Source organism: Muscardinus avellanarius, assembly GCF_963383645.1.
Source record: "Muscardinus avellanarius genome assembly, chromosome: 6".
Classification (NCBI taxonomy): domain Eukaryota; kingdom Metazoa; phylum Chordata; class Mammalia; order Rodentia; family Gliridae; genus Muscardinus; species Muscardinus avellanarius.
Genome location: NC_137791.1, coordinates 83,211,339 through 83,231,272, shown reverse-complemented (window position 1 = coordinate 83,231,272; position 19,934 = coordinate 83,211,339). Strand labels below are relative to the sequence as shown.

The window sequence follows — 19,934 nt, the reverse complement described above, 5'->3', positions numbered from 1 at the left end:
ACTTGTATTTTTCCCAATTTTCTATACCTCCATTTGGCCTAAAATATTTCCAACTCTTAAATGGGTATTATATCTCTGGAATGTAACATGTGACTTGACAAAGTAAGTTGTAAAACTTTGTTTCTTCATAGGAGCAATCTGTAATCAAAGCTATTTCTTTCTGGAGTATATTGGAGAAGGCCCAGGGATCTTCTTCAGGCCTACATACAACTACTCCCCTTTTTTCTTCTTTCCTGTTTTAAACATCTTCTGGCAACCAAACAGACAACACTTGGTGATGATTAACATCACAGTTGCCACACAGGCCAGCAGGAACCCAATCACGTCTAAGGAGTAGTACTGGTACCAGGTGAGGTCATGGGCTGCAACCCGCAGATGCTTGGCTCCTTTGTGGCGCATGACAAACTCGACCCAGAATACAGCTCTGTCCAGGGGCTTCACGGGCTGGTCATGGTGAATTCTTGACAACCTCATGGCATTCTCTTTATACCTGAAGGAAAAACAAAGCAACCGACATTTAAGGCAAATTAAATGATCAAGTCTAAGAAAGGTTTTTGAAAAGTGTGATAAAGCTGAGTAAAATATAGTGTTACAGAAGGCTGATTATGGTGGCTTCTGTCCAAGCTATTTGGAAGGTCTGTGTCTCAGACCTTGGCAATCTGAGCATGAGAATTGTATTTTCCAGTCCAACATGAGTAACTTAGTGAGACCTTGTTTCAAAAAGTAATTTAAAATGCTGGGGATGAAAGTAGTATATTTTTTGATGAGATCAACTTTTAAGTTAGAGTTTTCTGATGGACAGATATTTTCCAAAGTGAGAATAGAGAGGACTCTGGGCCCCGGGCTGGACGGCACAGAGCACGCCAGACCCCTGGAGAAACTGGGCCCGGTTGTAAGACCCTGGGTCTCAGGTGGGGGTCGGGCGGGCACATCGGACTCCAGAACAGCTGGGGCCCGGGTCGCAGGACTCTGGGCCTTGGGCCGGATGGCGCGGAGCATGCCAGACCCCTGGAGAAACTGGCCCGGTCGTAAGACCTTGGGTCCTGGGTGGGGGTCAGGCAGGGCACGCCAGACCCTGGAAGAGCTGGGGCCTGGGTTGCAGGACTCTGGGCCCCGGGCGGGATCATGCAGAGCACACCAGACACCTGGAGAAACTGGGGCCTGGTCACAAGGCCCTGGGCCCCGGGTGGGGGTCAGGCTGGGCACGCTGGACCCCTGGAAGAGTCGGGGCCCAGGTTGCAGGATTCTGTGCCCAGGGGGAGTAGTGCAGAGCATGCTGGACCCTTGAGGAAACCAGGCCAGGTCACAGTGCTACTGAGTGCCTGATCCCACAACCTCCTCAAACCACACATACTGTCTTCTCTTATTTAAAAAAAAAAGGAAAAGAAAAAGAAAAAAGAAAAATATCTGAGAGGGATCAAGAAGGTTGTGGTGGATGCCAGGATACTAGAGATGCAGACAAAACTTAACCAAATGAACTGGAACTTTTGGAAAAATTCCCAGTAAAGAAGGACTTCTTCTCTACATTGCTAAGAATCTTGGAAATCACCTGTAAGGAGAGAGTTTAGTGGAGACCAAGGAGAAAGGCGGTGTTGAAAGCGGTCTCTGTGATGGCGGTGGAGACTTGTATTCAGGAGAAGCAGAAATCGGATCCTACCAACCTTATTTCTTTTGGAGAAATTACACCAAATGTCAAATGCTACTGTCACGCATGCTTAGGAACACTGGACAACATTCAGAGTGGAAAAAGAGCTTGGGAAAGATTTGAAATGGTGGAGGCAGTGGCAATGGCAATGGCCAGTACTCAGGGGAGGCAGAGATCTGATGTATTACACCTGGAATCTTTGGAATAATAACCCCAGAGGCAGAATGCTACCACCATGCACCCTTGAGAATGTGGGACAATTGGTTGGGCGAAGAGGGTGCTCGGATTGGAGCCTGCCAAGGGGTAAGGCTGGTGATGGACACAGCAAAGCTGGGATTGGAGCCTGCCATGAGGCAAGGCCGGTGCTGGAGCCTCCGAGGCTGTAATCAAAGCCTGCCGAGGGGTTAGGCTGGTGCTGGGGCCAGTGAGGCCGGGATCAGCACCTACTGTGAGACAAGGCCGGTGCTGGATCCTCTGAGGCTGGGATCAGAGCCTGCCAAGGGGATAGGCTGGTGCTGGGGCCAGTGAGGCTGGGATCGGAGCCTGCCGTGAGGCAAGGCCAGTGCTGGGGCCTCTGAGGCCAGGATAAGAACCTGTCAAGGGTTAGGCCTGTGCTGGGGCCAGCAGCCAGCATTGGAGCCTTCCGTGAGGCAAGGCTGCTACTGAAGCCTCCGAGGCTGAGATCGGAGCCTGCTGAGGGGTTAGGCCAGTGCCGAGGCCAGTAAGGCCGGGATTGGAGCCTGCTGTGAGGCAAGGCCGGTTCTGGGGCCTCCGAGGCCGGGATTGGAGCCTGCCGAGTGGTTAGGCCAGTGCCAGGGCCAGCAAGACCGGGATCGGAGCCTGCTGTGAGGCAAGGCCAGTTCTGGGGCCTTCGAGGCCAGGAAAAGAGCCTGCTGAGGGGTTAGGCTGGTGCTGGGGCCAATGGCCAGCATCAGAGTCTGCTGTGAGGCAAGGTTGCTACTGGGGCCTCTGAGGCCGGGATCAGAGCCTGCCAAGGGGTTAGGCCAATGCCGGGGCCAGCGGCCAGAATTGGAGCCTGCCGTGAGGCAAGGCCGGTGCTGGGGCCTCCGAGGCCATGATTGGAGCCTGCCGAGGGGTTAGGCTGGTGCCAGGGCCAGCAGCCGGCATCGGAGCCTTCCGTGAAGCAAGGCTGCTACTGAGACCTCCGAGGCCAGGAAAAGAGCCTGCCGAAGGGTTAGGCTGGTGCCGGGGCCAGTGGCCAGCATTGGAGCCTGCCAGGAGGCAAGGCTGGTGCCGGCGCCTCCGAGGTTGGGATCGGAGCCTGCCAAGGGGTTAGGCCGGTGCCAGGGCCAGCGTGGCCGGGATCGGAGCCTGCCATGAGGCAAGGCCGGTGCTGGGGCCTCCGAGGCTGGGATAAAAGCCTGCCGAGGCTTTAGGCTGGTGTTGGTGCCAATGACCGGCATTGGAGCCTGCTGTGAGGCAAGGCCACTACTGAGGCCTCCAAGGCCAGGATTGGAGCTTACCTTGAGGCTAGGCCAGTGCTGGGCCCACAGAGGCCAGGATCAGAACCAGCTGAGGGGTTAGAATGGTGATGGGGCCAGCGAGACCAAAATTGGGGCCTCCCATGAGGCAAGGCCGCTGCTTGAGCCAGCGAGGTCTGGATCAGTCCACTGAGTAGCCAGGCCACTACTGGGACCGTCAAGAGTTTGATCAGTACTTGCAACGTGACATGCACAGAGAAATATCACAGAAAATAAAAACCAGATGTTTCCCCTAATCAGCAAAAACTAGGAGGAAAGGGGCAACAGGAAGAGTTCGAGTTATAGAAAGGGCCCTATAGTGAAGCAACTAAGGTGACCAATCAGAGGGTATGGAATAGGGGAAGATGGAGCCTCTTTAAAACGCAGGAGGTACATAAACAAATGTATCAAAGTTAATCACCAAACAAGCATGGGATCAAGGGAGGGGGAGGGAATGGGTTGGGGGCTGGATGAGGGCTAATTGGATGATGTGTGCTTGTATGTCCTCTCAAGTCTTGTATTCCAATGTGATATATATTACAATGCACCAATAAAAATAAATAAAAAATAAAAATAAAAAATAAAAAACAAAGAGAATAGAAAGAAAGTCAAATGAGAAAGTAAATCTTATGCAACAGAAAAATGTGGTAGTAAGTCCTTCTAAGCACTATAAATGCAATCAATGAAATTTAAAACTGTCATCTTGATGTTTTTGAAAAAGAACTGTGTCATGGTGGGTGAAACGCCTCCTAATCATGCTCTTCATTTCTACTCTTTTCTTCTACTCCGTACTGTCAAATTTCTATGTAGTAGCCACATCAGAGTCTCATAGCACCCTAATAAAATTCTCCTCATTATATTTTTATTTATTTTATTTAAATACTGGCGATTGAACACAGAGATGTTGTATCTCTGAGCTACACTCCACTCGTGCTGCTCTTGTCTTAATTTGTGAAAGAGGGTCTCACTAAGTAACCGAGCATCATGTTAAATTGCTCATCATTTAGCAGCACAATTCACAATAGCCAAAATATGGAACCGACCTAGGTCTCCATCAACAGATGAATGGACTGCAAAATTATGGACAACACACACAATAGAATTCTGCTCAGCTATAAAGAAGAACAAAATCATGTCATTTGCAAGAAGATGGAAAGTCCTGGAGAGCATTATGTTAGGTGAAATTAGCACAGAAAGAGAAGGGACAGTTGTTTTCTTATATATGCCCAAACTAGGGACTATTAGGACCAGAGGGACTCTAGATAATGCAGAAAAGATCTCAGCAAAGCTGAAAGGGAAGTGTAGGAGACTAAGAATGCTAAGGTTGATTAATGGAGGAGCTATATCTGAATATGTATTAAAGTATAAATTTAGCCTGGTTAACCTAGACACTTATAGTTGGGAGGGGAAACAGGAAGTAGGGGGAAACAGGAAGAGGGCACCAAGCATAGTCTGAATATGTGCCATTTTTGATATGAGCCCCATAAAAGTAAAAGAAATAAAAAATTGCTCATCCGTGCTTTCAACCTTTTATCCTCTTTCTTCATCTCTCATGTCCTAGGAATATAGGCATGCACAGCCACGTCCAGGCCCATTATATTTAGAATTACCTCCAGGCAAGTTCTTGGGAATACTGAACCACAAAATGTTCCACACAGAAAAGATTTTCTGCAATTCTTTGCTATTTGTACATTCTGCTCCAGGCGCATTAGTTTTCCAGTTTTCCCTGAAGCCATCAGACATGTTCTCACCTTATCACCTTAAACTATCTTCTATCTCCTCCTTTTTTTGGTCATTCTTTCCTGAAACTCCCCAGAACTTGGCTCTACCTCTTAACTGATGAATTTGTTTACACATAATCTCTCAAAAAGGCTTTATGGGCCTCATAAAGTAGCACCACTAGACAGTACTTACATTGTTTTGTGTTTATTTGATCTTTGCCACTAGAACTATAAAATATATTACAGTTTGTCACAAGTAACTTCATGAAATATATAAGAAGCATGCTCATATTCTAAGTGATAACATGGAAATATCCCAATGGGCTTAAAAATTCTGATAAAGATACCAGTGTGCCTACTAATCAGATCATAATTTGGATTTAATATCTGTCTAGAGCACTCCAACTTTGTGGACTAGTTAGCACTAGTCCCTTCTGAAATTAAACACTGTCCAGAACACTAAAACTTTAGAGTAGATCTGTTTGTTTATGTATAGGAAAATATAGTATGTACTCATGCATGCCTGTAATTTTTTTTCAGTACTGTGGATGGAACCCAGGGACATTCTACCTCTGAGTGACACTCCCAGTCCTAGTTTTTATTCTTTATTTTGAAACAGGGTCTCACTGAGTTGCAAAAGGTCACACTAAGTAGCAGAGGATGTCTGTAAACCATGATCTTCCTGTCTCAGCCTTCTGAATGCTGCGATTATAAGTATACGCTATCATGCCTGATTTATGCCTGTATTTTGTGTGGCATTTGGATTGTTAACCATTTTTAAATTAATTATATTGCTTTTGCATACATTCTTGTGTATACATTCTTTTACATACTTACATACTTTTCTTAAATATGTAAATATGTAAATGGGTAAATGCCTTAAATGGGTAAATGCAAATAAGAAGTGCATATAGAATTATAAATTTTTGTTAACTCTGATTTTATTATTTATTTATTTATTTATTTATTTATTTATTTATTTATTTGTGGTACTGAATTGGAACCCAGGGGCTTTCTACCTCCGGGCTATACTCCCAGACCTATTTTATATTTTATTTGGAAACAGGGTCTCACTAAGTTGCTGAGAGCCTCACTAAGTAGCTGAGGCTGGCTTAGAACCTGTGTGATCCTCCTGTCTCAGCCTCCCAAGCACAGGAATTACAAGCATGCGCCACCATGTCCGGCTTAATTTTATAATTTATTTTTTGAGGTACTGTAGTAATCTACCATCTGCCTGCCTTTCTCATTTTTAAAAATTTTAAAGTAGACTCTCCCTAATTTATTGTTCATTGGTCTCTAATCTGCAATCTTCCTTTTTCAGCCTGCCAAGTAGTTTTACTATAGCGCCTAGTGGAGTGGATTATTTAAACTTCTGCTTAATTAAAAAAATTTAGAGGGTTTTAGCTAATTTTTTTTCATATATTTTAGTTCCAGTATTGCTCGATAATATACTCTTTTGCTTAAATAATTTTTTTTTTTGGTGGTACTGGGGGTGGAACCCAGAGGCTTTCTACCTCTGGGCTATACTCCCAGACCTTTTTTATATTTTATTTGGAAACAGGGTCTCACTAAGTTACTGAAAGCCTCACTAAGTAGCTGAGGCTGGCTTCGAATCCATGTGATCCTCCTGTTTCAGCCTCCCAAGCGTGGGGATTACAAGTGTGCGCCACCACGCCTGGCTTGCTTAAATAATTTTTAATTTACTAAAGTGGTTTGATGGGATTGATCTATATGACATTTAGGTTAGATTTATTAATTGGATTCTTCAAATGTTATACATATTTAAGTTTTCTATTATTTTCTATCTTAACAGCAAATGTGTTTAAACTTTCCCAATACAAATAGAGATCAGTGTATTTATATTTTATTTTTGTCAGTTTAGTGTTGTCTACTTGAGGCTTAATTAGTAGACCCATAAAATTGAGAAATTGCATCATATTGAGTGAATTGTGAATTATCATTAGGAAATATTCATCTTTATACTTAATTGTTATTTGGGGCTACTGTGTTTTATATTAGTAGAGGTAAAACAGCTACTTTGATTTTAGCTTAAAACAACTTTCTTACCTTTCTTACTCATGGCCTTCCTATGTAATTACATTAAGTCTAACTTATAAAAAGGTTATATAGTGAGTTTTTAAATTCCAGTCTGTTAATCTTCCTTTAATTATTTAGTCTATTAATAATGTAGATAAACAATTTTTGTATGTGTATATTTGTATCATTTAGAAACTCATTAAGATGTATAGTTATGATTAATAAGATAATAAAAATACTAAATAATAATCATGAGCCACTGACATTTCATATTTTAGTCCTTAATCACAAGAAACCAATTATTACTCAAATGATAACACATATCTAAGTCTCTTTTTGCCAAGAGACATATTTTAAATCATTCAGTTCTTGGCTTGGCTTTCCTTTCAGCCTTATTATTTATTGTTGCACACCTATATACTTTCTAAACTAGCATCTGTGTACATGCTATAAATAAAATATTTCTTTTTGAAAAAATGATTAGTGTAGATATTGATATATTCACTTTTAAATCTATGATCTTATTCTATATTTTCTTTTCCATTTTCTGACATAAATTATGTTCATTTATTTCTTCTTGTCTGCTTTTAAGGTATTTTTGCTGTTTAATTTTGTTACAACTTTCTTTTTGATATATTGATAAAATATTTGTTTAATAAAAATAGTGTGCTCATCATAATCACTACTGGTTTGATTGCAGAAAATTACTCACTGCATATTGTACAATACTAATGCAGTATGAGAAAATGTGATTATTTAAAACACATTTTATAAAGATTAGAAATAGTTGTGCTTCAAAGTGTACCACCGAGAAAGAGATGAATCCATTCAATTAGAATGGGAGAAAATGTTTGTATATTAAATTTCTTATGATAGTTGTACTTCCAAAATAAATTAAGAATTCTTATAATGCAATAGTAAGAAGACAAATAATTTAAAAAGTGTTTAAAAATTGGGAGAGTTATCTCTCCAAAGAATTAATTATGTATATCTAAGAGACATGTGAACTACTAGTTATCATTTTAATGAATAAGTGAAATATCAGTCAAGAATACAACAAAATACCCCATCACATCTATAAGGATGACTATAATAAAGAGAACTGAGAGAAAGTTAGCAATGATGTGGAAAAGTGGAATCCACTGACATTGTAGGTGGAAATGCAAAATGCTGCCACAGTTTTGGAAACAGATTGAAATTTACTCCACTTGGGAGTCCCATGTGAGGCAGTAATTTCACTCCTTGGCAACACATAAAAATAGGAAAATGTATATTCAAACCAAACATTATATATATATATATATATATATATATATATATATATATATATATATCCATGTTCATAAAAGTCAAAATTGATAGACCCCTAATATCCATGATGTAAATAAAATGTGATGTATTGAAGACAATGAATATTATTGAGCAGTAAGCTAAAGTTTAATGTCAAAACATGTTTAAACATGAACAATCACATTCAAAACCATCATGGCAAGTAAATGAAACACACTGAAAATTTTATCTATGGTTTTATTTGAGTAAAATGTGCAGAAGATGCTAAACTATAGAGACTAAAAATAGATGAGTCTCTGCCCTGAGCTGGAGGTGAGGAGAGATTTACTTCTAAGGCATATGAGGTTTCTTCTTAGGGTGACAAAAATATGATAGCATTATGTTTGATGAGGAATTTTAATTAGATTATGCTACAGCATCTCATGCAGATCTTGAGAAAGATCGATCAGGGGGCCTACAAAGGCGTAGATCCCCCATGATGTATGTTTAGCATTTTCTTCTTCAAAAAATTATTTTAGGATTATTTGGATCAATATGTGTAATTGGAATTTTATGTATAAGCATTATAACTAAAACTGATGGGCAGCAGCTTGTGAGAGACTCAGGCAGCAAAGATTTTTTTCCCAAGGATAAAGTTTGGGCCAAAGATTAAGTTCAAACTGACCTTAGTTTGGGCCAATGTATAAGATTAAGTTCAAGTTGGCCTTGTGAAGTGAGACAAAGCATACTTTCTATGATTATTTAAATGTCTGGCACCCTGCCCTATGTCTGTAAAAAACTTTTCCTGTCCTTGGAGTTCCTGCTCACATGGCTATGCCTTTGCTTTCTGCCAAAAAAGAAAATATAAAAATTGTAACAAATCCTGAATAAAGCGAAGAAGCTTGAACCTAGTCTCATGTGACAGATCTTCTCTCATTTGACCTTGACTCTCCTCTCACCAACACATGAACCTTGACTCTTGCTAGGGCTGGACCCCAGATATGACTTGGTTTTTATACTCTGAACAAAAATTTTATGGTATGCAAATTATATTTTAGAGTATGTGTCATAAAAATAAAATTCTAGTTTATAAAGTATGTATAATATATCTGTCGATCTGTCTGTTTATATGTATGTATTTGGTATTGGGAATGATCCCACAGGCAGTCTAACTCTGAGGTATACATGCAGCAATTTTTATTCTTTATTTTGAAAGATGGTCTGGCTAAGTTTCTGAAATCCTCACAATTTGCTGAGACTAGTCTTGAACCTGTGATTCTCCTAACTCAGCCTTCCAGTTACTTAGAACATCTTTGGCAAAAATTTATGCTTTAGCAGAGGAGAAACATTTTAAGAAATCAGTATAGTCAATTATTTGGTAAGTTTCCAAAAGCAGTAGCAACAAAATAAAAAATAGACAAATAGAATTATGTCAAACTGAGAACCTTCTGAACAGCAAATTTAACAATCATCAAAATAAAAAAAAGCATATAAAATTTAGAAAAATATTTGAAAACTACTCATCTAAGAAAAGATGAACATCTAGAATACATGAGGAACTCTAATAGTTTACCAGCAATAAAACAAACCACTGTTTAAAATGGGTAAATGACCTGAATTAACACTTTCCCAAATAAGATACAGGAATGGGCAACAAGTACATGACAAGATGCTTAACACTGTTGATCAGCAGAGAAATGTAAACTGAAACATAATGAGAGACAGGCGTGGTGGCACATGCCTGCAATCTCAGTATTTGGTAAGCTGAGACAGGACAATTTTATATTCCAGGCTAGCCTGAGAAACTTAATGAGACCCTGTGTCAAAATAAGTAAAAAGCGCTTGATTGCATCTCAGGAACAGAACCCTCTTGGGTGAAATCCTAGTATCTCTCTCCCCTCCCAAAATAAAAAATTACCCCAAAACAAACAAACAAACAAACAAAAACCCCAAAACAACAAACGCTGGTGAAGTAGCAGAAAAAGTGGAACTCTTATGAAATATTGGAAGTTTGTAAACTATTTAAGTTATTAAAGAAAAAAAATCAGATATTTCTCAATAATCTTAAAATAGTTCTACCATGGGATTCAGTTTTCTCTACTGGAAATATATACTGGATATGTATACTGGGCATATATTCTGTGAAGTCAATATGTCTGCAAGCTATCTTCACTTCCACATTAATTTCAGCACTTTTTAAGAATAGACAAGAAAGAAAATCAACCAAGGCATCCATTGTTGAATGATGGATAAACAGAATGTTATCAATATAGACAGTGGGATATTATTCAGCATAAAAAAGAATGACTATTTCCAATAACAAGATTGGAATTAGAGGACATTATAATAAGTCCTGTTAACTAGTCACCGAAAGAAAAGTGCCACATGTTCACATTCATATTTTTAACATAAGAAAGTGGTTTTCATAGGGGTAGAATGTAGAATAGTGGTTATCAATGGCTAGAAATAATGGGTGCCAAATGGCAGTTATATACAAGCAGTAAGTGCTACTGTTCTGCAGCACAGTAGGGTGACTACAGTTTGCAAGAATTGCTTATATAACTTTGTTTTTTTTTTCCCCAGGACTGAAGATTGAACAACCCAGGGGCTTTCTACCTCCAAGTAAACTCCCAGCCCGATTTTTTATTCTTTATTTTAAAACAGGGTTTCACTAAGTAGCTGAGGCTGGCTGCAAACCTGCGATCCTTCTGTCTCAGCCTCCCAAGTACTAGAATTATAAGCGTGAACCATCACACCTGGCTTATATACCTTATTAGAACATAAAAGATAGGAGCTTGAAGATTTTCATAAGAAAAATTTTATGAATATAAAGGAGGCAGAAATGACAATTATCCTGAGTTGGACATCACATACTATATAAATTTATCAAATTATCCAACTATGCCCAGTAAATGTGTACAATTAAAATGCTCCACTTCTTTTATTAAGTCTTATTAATGTATAAATGTAACATGTATTTTCATGTATATGTCACGTTATATATATCATATGTGTATATGTATATAAATATAATTTTAAAAAGAACTCTATATATCATATTATCTTTTGGGTATATATAGTTAAGCATCTGAATTAATTAATACATTAAATTAGTCATTGATTTTTTTGATTCATCATTTTATAAAACATGAAGTTATATGTTATATTATTAATGCATTCTAGAAATCAGTAATTAATAAATAAAATGTTTTAAAAATTAAAATATTATCTTAAATAGTATTTTATATTATAATTTACCATATTATCTTATTTAATATTAAGTTATTATATTAGTTCTATAAATAAAATCTTTAAAATAAATATATCTAAATGAATATAATTTTTAATAAATTAATAATTAATAAAGACCAGAAATAATTAATATGTTTAGTTATATCAAATACCTAAATTTAGGTACATATAAACACTATATATTAGGTATATATAAGCATGTACCTAAAAATAAATGGAAATAAAAGAATATTAATAGTTTCAGAAATTTTATGCATGGCATTGAAATGTTTTATCATGTCTTCAACTGTGTTACCCTATTTATCTGTGAATTCTCTCATATTGGTAAAAATGTTTTCTTTAAAATTAAGTATTAGTAAATTTAACCTAGGCACATTCTACTTTTGAGTTACACCCTCTGCCCTACATTAACTTTTATTTAGAAACAGGGTCTCACTAGATTTCTGAGAATCTCCTTACATTGCAGAGGCTATCTTTGAAACTGTGATCCTTCATTCTCAGCCTCTCAAGTATTGTGATTATAGGTTTCAAACACTAAACCTGGAAAAATCTACCTTACTCACTTTTTATTAATAACCAGTAATTAAGTAAATGAATGGGGTTGATTTTCAGTTCTAAAATAAGTTAAACACATTTATAGATATTTAAATTACTTAAATTTTTCAAAGTTAGACTAAAAATAGAAAAAAAATCTACTCTTATTATCAAGAGACCCTAACTATAAATACTGCTTAACTGAAAGAATAGTTGTACTCACGAAGGGTCATTAATAACTGTCTTCATTGCATTGAGCAAATCAGCACTTGACATTGTGAGAAAATCCAAACGAACAGCTGCTCCCTTGGCCTTCATGTAAACAATATTATCAGGTTGATCTGCAAACAAAGGGATGCCCACTTGGGGAACCCCATGGTATATTGCTTCATAGATGCCATTGGTGCCACCATGAGTGATAAAAGCTTTTGTTTTGGGATGACCTAGCATTGGAAAAAATAAAGGAAAATTATTCATTAAAATCAGAAATAAAAAGACAAATACACAAGATACGGCACCAAAAAAAAAAAAAAAAGGTTTTCTAGGTAGCTTATTATAACCATAAAATTTCCTTGTGATTACATTTATTTATTTATTTTTATTTTTTTCTACCAGGAATTGAACCCTGGAACATTCTAACTCCAAGCTATACCCCAACCCTATTTTTTACTCTTTATTTGAAGCAAGAACTTACTAAGTTGCAGACGGCCTCATTAAGTAGCTGAGGCTGGCTGCAAAACCAGGATCCTCCGGTCTCAACCTCCCAAGTACTGCAATTACAAGCTTGCAACACCATGCCTGGCTGTCTTGTAACTACTTTCACAGCTCAGTTGCTGAAGCAGCAAAGTCCATTGCAGAGACAAAGATTTCTACATGAATGAGGTGTATGTACATGAAACTTGAAAGGAAAAATCTAAATTGCCATGTGGACAAAAAAAAGAGGACATCTAGGTCAAAGATATGGCATGTGAAAATGTAGAAGGGACATGTGTGAATGTGTTTTGCTAGAGACATAGTGGAGTCCAATGTAGGGTATCCAAGGCAGCAGGGATTGGGGTGTTTGTGGTGTTGGATTCAGTGGTTTGGACAGTGTATATCTCACCATGAAATGAAATGGCTCTTCAAGGCTAAGACTGTCAATTTTTTGCCATATAAAATGCAAGTCTGTTGTAGTAAAGGAGAGAGTATTGGTGGCTTTTCAAAGAGCCCTGAGGAAGGTGAAGAGATAGGTATAAAGTTGTAGAAATAGGAGAGAAAATCTAGGGAGAGACTGAAACTGCTCTGTCAGAGGTAATTACACCTGAAATAAAGGTACTTGCATCCTGACCACAAAGACAGTTACTGTGTATAATAAAATGCCAACAGTTGTTCTTTATTTGTTCCTTTCAAGGCTAGAAATAATTTTTTAAAAACTATATGTTTGGATTTTGCATAATACATTATGATAAAATTATTTTCTATTGCATTGTTTTATTTCTAATTGACTTTTATTCTTGTTTTCAAGATTTGTTCTCCAGAGGCTTACCAAGAAGGTCATTCTGGGGAATCCACTTGAATAGCTGAGTGTTGGATCCTAAGGTGTCTGGCTTCTTCCCATTAAATCTCCAAATGACCTGTTAGAGTGAGGCATACTTTTTATTACTTGTGTAGTTTTAAATTATATTATATCCAAATTTTAAACAGATTAAGACTAGATTAAGTACTAGAGAATATTATGCTGAGATTAAGCCATTCTTAGAAAGTAAAGGGTAAAATGTTTATTTTCATAAGTATGAGCTGGAGAGAAATTGGAAAAAAAAGGTCTTCAGATGGATGTAGAAAGAAACTAGTAGAACAAAGAAAAAAAGTTTTCAGAAGGGAGGTTGAAAGGTGAAAAAAGAGACTTGGTGAAGGAAACAGTTCAAAACGTGCTAGGAACATATGCAAAGTTGTCAGTTCTAATCTCCATAACATACACAGGAAGGTGGATCAGCATGGTGCGATTAGGGGAAACACACCAAGTGCTTTGTACATGTATGTTCTGTCACTCTGAACCTCATGATGATGTATAATTACCGTGCACTATTAAAAATATCTTAAAGAAATATAGTTAAATTTTCATCATACAACAGATAAACAAGAGACATTAATAATAAATAACTACTTATATGGTGATGTAGAGAACAGAATTTTTCTGTATGCTTTTATAAAATCATTAGTGAAAGAGAAACCTCAGCCTTTCCTGGTAGACTTTGTCCTATTAATTTTTCAAAAAGAAGATATAAGAGAAAAAGTAAAGAAGGATTCTACCCCTAAGCTGGGTGTTGGGTATTAGAAAATGTGGCCCCACAGAGGACAGTATCCATCTTTACCTTTTCTCTTATATCTTATTTATTTATTTATTTATTTATTTATTTATTTATTTATTTTGGTGGTACAGGGGTTTCTGAAAACCCTTCTGCCTCCGGGCTACCCTCCCAGACATATACATATATATATATACATATATATATATATATATATGTGTGTGTGTGTGTGTGTGTGTGTGTGTGTGTGTGTGTGTGTATTTTTATTTGAAAACAGGGTCTCTTAAGCCAGCAGGGGCTGGCTTCAAACCTGCGCCATCCTCCTGTCTTGCCTCCCAAGTGCAGAGATTACAAGCATGCACCACGCGCCCGGTTTTATTTCTTCTTTTTTTGAGGAATTAATAGGATGAAATCTATCAAGGAAGGCTGAGGTTTCTCTTTATCTAAGTATAGATCGTTTGGTGGTTACTTGCACTCAGGACTGGTGATCCTGGCCTCTTATTCTGAACAACTCTATGAACAGACCCCTTAGAAGAGCAATTGAGGCTCCAATTATACAGAAAGATGGCAATGTGTGATGTGACTCAGACTTTTCAACACCTCCTTATTGATATTGGGGTAGTGCAATTGTTTAATATTTAACTATATTCTGATTATACATGTAGTATGTATAGTGTACTCAAGAAACTTGTAAGCAAAAGGAACAAGTCACAGGGAAGTATTTAATGTTTTATTATCCTGAAATATTGTTTTAATATTAAGTTTACACTATACCTGTTAAATGTAAATCTTTATGAATACAATGGCAATGCCAAAGTAAATGACAAATAAAAATACTTCATGTACTATTTTTTACCTGCCATGTCCATTTTTGTGTTAAAAGTGATAAATTAGAGAGATCTTGACCTTTAAGTTTTCACAGAGAAAAATCCTGTAATCAGGCCTTTTACAAAGTCTGACAGATGCCGGGTGTGGTGGCGCACGCTTGTAATCCCCGCGCTTGGGAGGCGGAGACAGGAGGATCGCGCAGGTTTGAAGCCAGCCGCACGTGCTGGTTTAGGAGACCCTGTTTCCAAATAAAAATATAAAATAGGTCTGGGAGTGTAGCCCGGAGGAAGAAGGGCTTCCAGGAACCCCAGTACCACCAAAAAAAAAAAAAAAAAAAAAAAGTCTGACAGATACGTATTTTTTCATGACAAAATCATTATATCTAACCTTTTGTGGAATCTGTGCAAGAGCTGATGCAATCAAGTTGGCTCTTTCTTCTGTCATATTTCCAACCATGGACCCCAGAGAAAACACCACAACACCATTTTCTCCGGAGCTCTGGACAAAGTCTTCCATTTCCTGTGAAGGAATTCTGGGATTACAAGTGTACACTACCATGCCCAGCTAAAATCTATGATAACTTTTAAAAGTGTGCACTTGCAAAAGTAGTATATTTTCTCAATAATATCTGTTTCTTCTAAATATAGAAACATTTCAGAAAATTTAGTAATTAAGAAAACAGGCCCTTTGTAACAACAAGAATTCATATAAAAAGGTTTAAGAAGATTGATTTTTTGATCATTGACTTGAATTTGAACCTTGTTTTTGTAAGGTTATTTATGAACTCCTAATTATTATGATTTGGCTGCTCTGAATTTTTTGTCTTGTTCTCCTTCTGGATCTCCATTCTGATTTCTCCCACTCTGTCATTTCCCTTTGACATGAATGTACAAATCTTTTAACATCATAGTTGGACTACCCAAAACTATTATTACTCTCTCCTGTGTTTTCAGAATTGATAATACCATGAACAGCTTCAACAATTGAATTTTAAACTTTGAATAAGATCAGATATTACATTGTTATCAATAAGAAAGTAGATGAAGTGGAGGACTTAAAAGATTAGTTTGATTGTGAATTGTGGGGTTTGAATATAGATACACATGCATTAGTTTGGTACTTTGGTTTCTATTCTTTTGGGTAGATACTCAGAAATGATATTTCTGGATCAAAAGGTAGGTCCATTCCCATTTTTTTGAGTATCCTTCATACTGTTTTCCAAAGTGGTTGGACTAATTTGAAATTCCACCAACAATGTCTCTAATATGTGGAAGCTAGGGAGAAAAAGGGTCATAGGAGGAACTTTAAAGGAGAACCATAGATGAGAAAATAAGGTGACCTAACTGAGGTGGATGGGAGGAGGGAAGAGAAAAATTTCCTAATGTAAGATATACATTCCCAAACATGTCTAAGTTAATCACTAAGCCATACACGAGAAGGAGGAAGGTGTGAATTGGGTAAGTGCTAAATGAGTGAAGTATGCATGTATGCCTCTACCATCTTGTACCCCATTAAGATGCAAAACTACAATGCACAAATAACAATTAGAAAATAAAATCAGAGGTCAATAAAAAAGAAAATAATGTCTCAATATCATAAAGGCAGTGTATGATAAACTCAAAGCAAATATCATACTGAATGGAAAAACTGAAAAGAATTTTCATTAAAATCAAGAACAAGACAAGGATGTCCATTGTAATTACTGCTATTAAATATAGTACAAGAAATTCTATGTAGAACAGTAAGATAAGAGAAGAAAATTGAAGGGACATAATAGAAGAAAAAGTGAAATCAACTCTATTTTCTGATAACATGATCATATTCACGTAACACCCAATAATATCAACTAAAAATCTACTAGAGTGATAAGAAAATTAAAAGAGTAATTGTTTCAAAATCAACTTACAAAATTAATATCCTTTGTATACATCAAACAATCCACTGAAAAGAAAATCATATCATTTATACAGATCCCAAAAGGATAAAATTTGTAGGTATAATGGGGTGGGCATTGGTGAAGGGCTAAATGAGTGATGCTTGCATGTATGCCTCTACCACCTTGTACCCCATTAAGATGTGTGACTGTAATGCACCAATAATAAATTAAACCAATAAAAATATTTTGATTTAAAAAATGATTAGTTCATAGTGGAGAAAAAATGGTAGCTCTCTATTTGTACTACACTAGTATGATAATTGTTAAAATGACATCAGATTCTTTTGTTTATGGATAAGAAACATTGTCTTATAAGATTATAAAATTCTTTTGTTAATATAACTAAAAGCAGACTTATGAAATTAATAACTGTTCTGTAGATATGTGAAAGGTATAGTCTTTATTGTATGTGCACATAAGTATTTCTTTATAATCTTTCTGTCAGGCAGGTGTGGTGTAGAGACCCACATCACTAAAGGAGATTTCCTGAGGTTTCATATAGCCTTGGTATAGAAGGGAATACTGTGGTATTTTCTGATTATAAAATTGTCCAAACAATTTTTTTATTTGTTCATAGTTAGTCTTTCAAATAAGAGTGTAAGCTTTGGGGAAAGACTGTGTCTACTTTGTTATTCTGCATTTCCTGAAAGCTTCTGTGGCACATACTTGTTACTTAAAAACTATTCCTTCATGAATGACTGATATTTTCTTATGAGAACTTTCATTTAACTAGCTCTGTCCTCAAAAGTTCCCTAGGTATTGCCTTTCTCCTGAAACAGAAGTGAAATTCACATACCTGTGATGGTACAGATACATAAAAATTCTTATAGGCAAGTCTCTTTTTCCACTTTCTGTAACTGTTACTATGAGTCAGATATTATTAATAAAGAATAGAGACTTATTCTTGCTAAAAAAAAGTAAGACAAACAGGAATAAAACAAGTTTACCTTAGGCAGAGGTTTGGCAGGCTTGCAGTGGAGCCCTCCTACAAAATCATAATTTGGTAATGTTGGGCGAGGAAATTCCACATCCCAGTAAGATCGAATGAGCCATATATCTGCTTTGCCCATCATTTCTTGTAGTGTAGTGGGTCGTCCTGAAATGGAAAACTAATCTTAAAGGTATGGAATATAAAAAAAAAACTGTCATATGACAATGAATATGTCCGGTAATTTTTTGAAAGAATTTTTAATAATGAAGCCTAACATTCTTAAAAGTTACTGTTGTTAGATAAATGTATATAATAAGTTTATATATCAGTACATATTAAAATGTATACATTTCTAATATTATATGGGCATATATGAAAGATACAATGTGAAACATTTAGTACAGACACAAAATATTTTAGTTTCTAAAGAAGAAAACTAATCTTACATGAGACACAATTTTTTGAATGCTGTACAGGTAGTTTCTAGAAATATGATTCTCAGTTCTCAATTTACATGTTTACATTCATTAAGACATTTATTGACAGTTAAATTTTATGTATTTAAAGATGAAATGAAGCATATAATAAACTGTGTATATAGGTAAGATGAATCTCATTTCTCTGTGTTGAGTATATATGACTCTGTGATGTCCTGTACAAATAATAGCCAAAGATTTCTAACTGAAACTAAACTGTTTTCCCACAGTGTTTTGAATTTGACAAATTATTTTACTATTACACTTATAAAAGATTAATTCATCTGATCTTATATTTTTTCAAGCATCAAAAGACACAACATATTTTAGGCCTTGCATTGCCAACTGAAAATAGAACTTACCTAAAACTTCACTGTAAAACTGATTCCACTTCTTTTCGTTGAATGATTGAAACCAAAAATCAAAATAGAGCACATACATCATATTTTTTACCCGGTCCATGAATGTCATTTGATTACTTAATTGTGAGAGAATAGTGGGTACATAGGAAGGAGGGAATGAAAGTCCTCCACTGTACTTTTCATATGTGTACCCATAAAAGAAGCGGAGAGTGTACACAAAGGGTATTTGCAGCAGCTCAGCCAGCAGCTCTCCACAGGCAATGAATGCATCTGCCAGAATTACATCAAACTTTGACTCTTGTAGTTTTATCATAAGTCTCTTATTCAGAACCACATCTTTACAGAACATCTCAAAGTAATCAGAACCTTCCAACACTATTTCTTGTAGCATTGACAAACCTGTCCAAACTGAGTATTTTGGTAATTCATAAATCAATTTTACAATATTTTTCATATATTTGTTCTCTAAATCATTTCTGGATATTGATGAAGAATAAGTCTCAAATTTAATAGCAGAGAGTTTTTCTGCATCATAAGAAATAGAAGCTGAGGGTTTCAAAACGGTCACCTCATGGCCTCTCCGGACTAGTTCATCCAACATTGTCTTTATATTGAACCAATGGCTGTACTCCATGGGCCACACCAGCACCTTCCCACAGCTTCCAGAATCAAAGTAAAAACTCAGTTGTAGAAGCAGAAGAACTACAAAAATTTTCAGAGACATTCTGGTAAAACCCAATTCTTTCTTTCAAATGCCGATTTCTCTGTAACTGCTGATATCTATGGAGCAATAATCAAGTAGTTAAAATACAACTTGTAGACAACAAAGTAAGCAGGTGAACATTGCCACTGCATGCCATGTGGTAAACAAACAGTGGCTGACCTCATCTCATCATGACAGTGTACAGTGACTCTTACTGTGAGTGCTTTCCTGCAGACAGTGTTGAAGACCTTGCATGTGTAAGCCACCCTTGTTATGCTTGAAAATTTAGAACAGTGTCAGAAACAGTGTCTAGTGATTGCTGTATTCATCTTCTTTGATGCAGCAAGAAAAATCATAATGTTACTGAATAAGAACTTTTGGAATAACTTGGTTCAGTATTTTTTTATTTTGAAGGGGCAAATTGCTTACCTAGAATTTATATATAGTATCATTCATCAATATTAAGTATATAAT

General features: G+C 36.7%; 1 protein-coding gene across 1 annotated transcript; it reads right to left on the bottom strand.

Annotated features, from left to right (window-relative positions):
* Positions 1–210: 210 nt before the first annotated feature.
* Positions 211–19,481, bottom strand: LOC308264321 (UDP-glucuronosyltransferase 2B31-like; the record flags this gene model as incomplete). The annotated part of the gene is made up of 6 exons (XM_080697502.1): positions 211–490; positions 12,163–12,382; positions 13,465–13,552; positions 15,440–15,571; positions 17,936–18,084; positions 18,758–19,481. The coding sequence occupies 6 exons, from the start codon at positions 19,479–19,481 to the stop codon at positions 211–213; spliced, it is 1,593 nt and encodes a 530-aa protein (XP_080553628.1).
* Between the last annotated feature and the right edge of the window lie 453 nt (positions 19,482–19,934).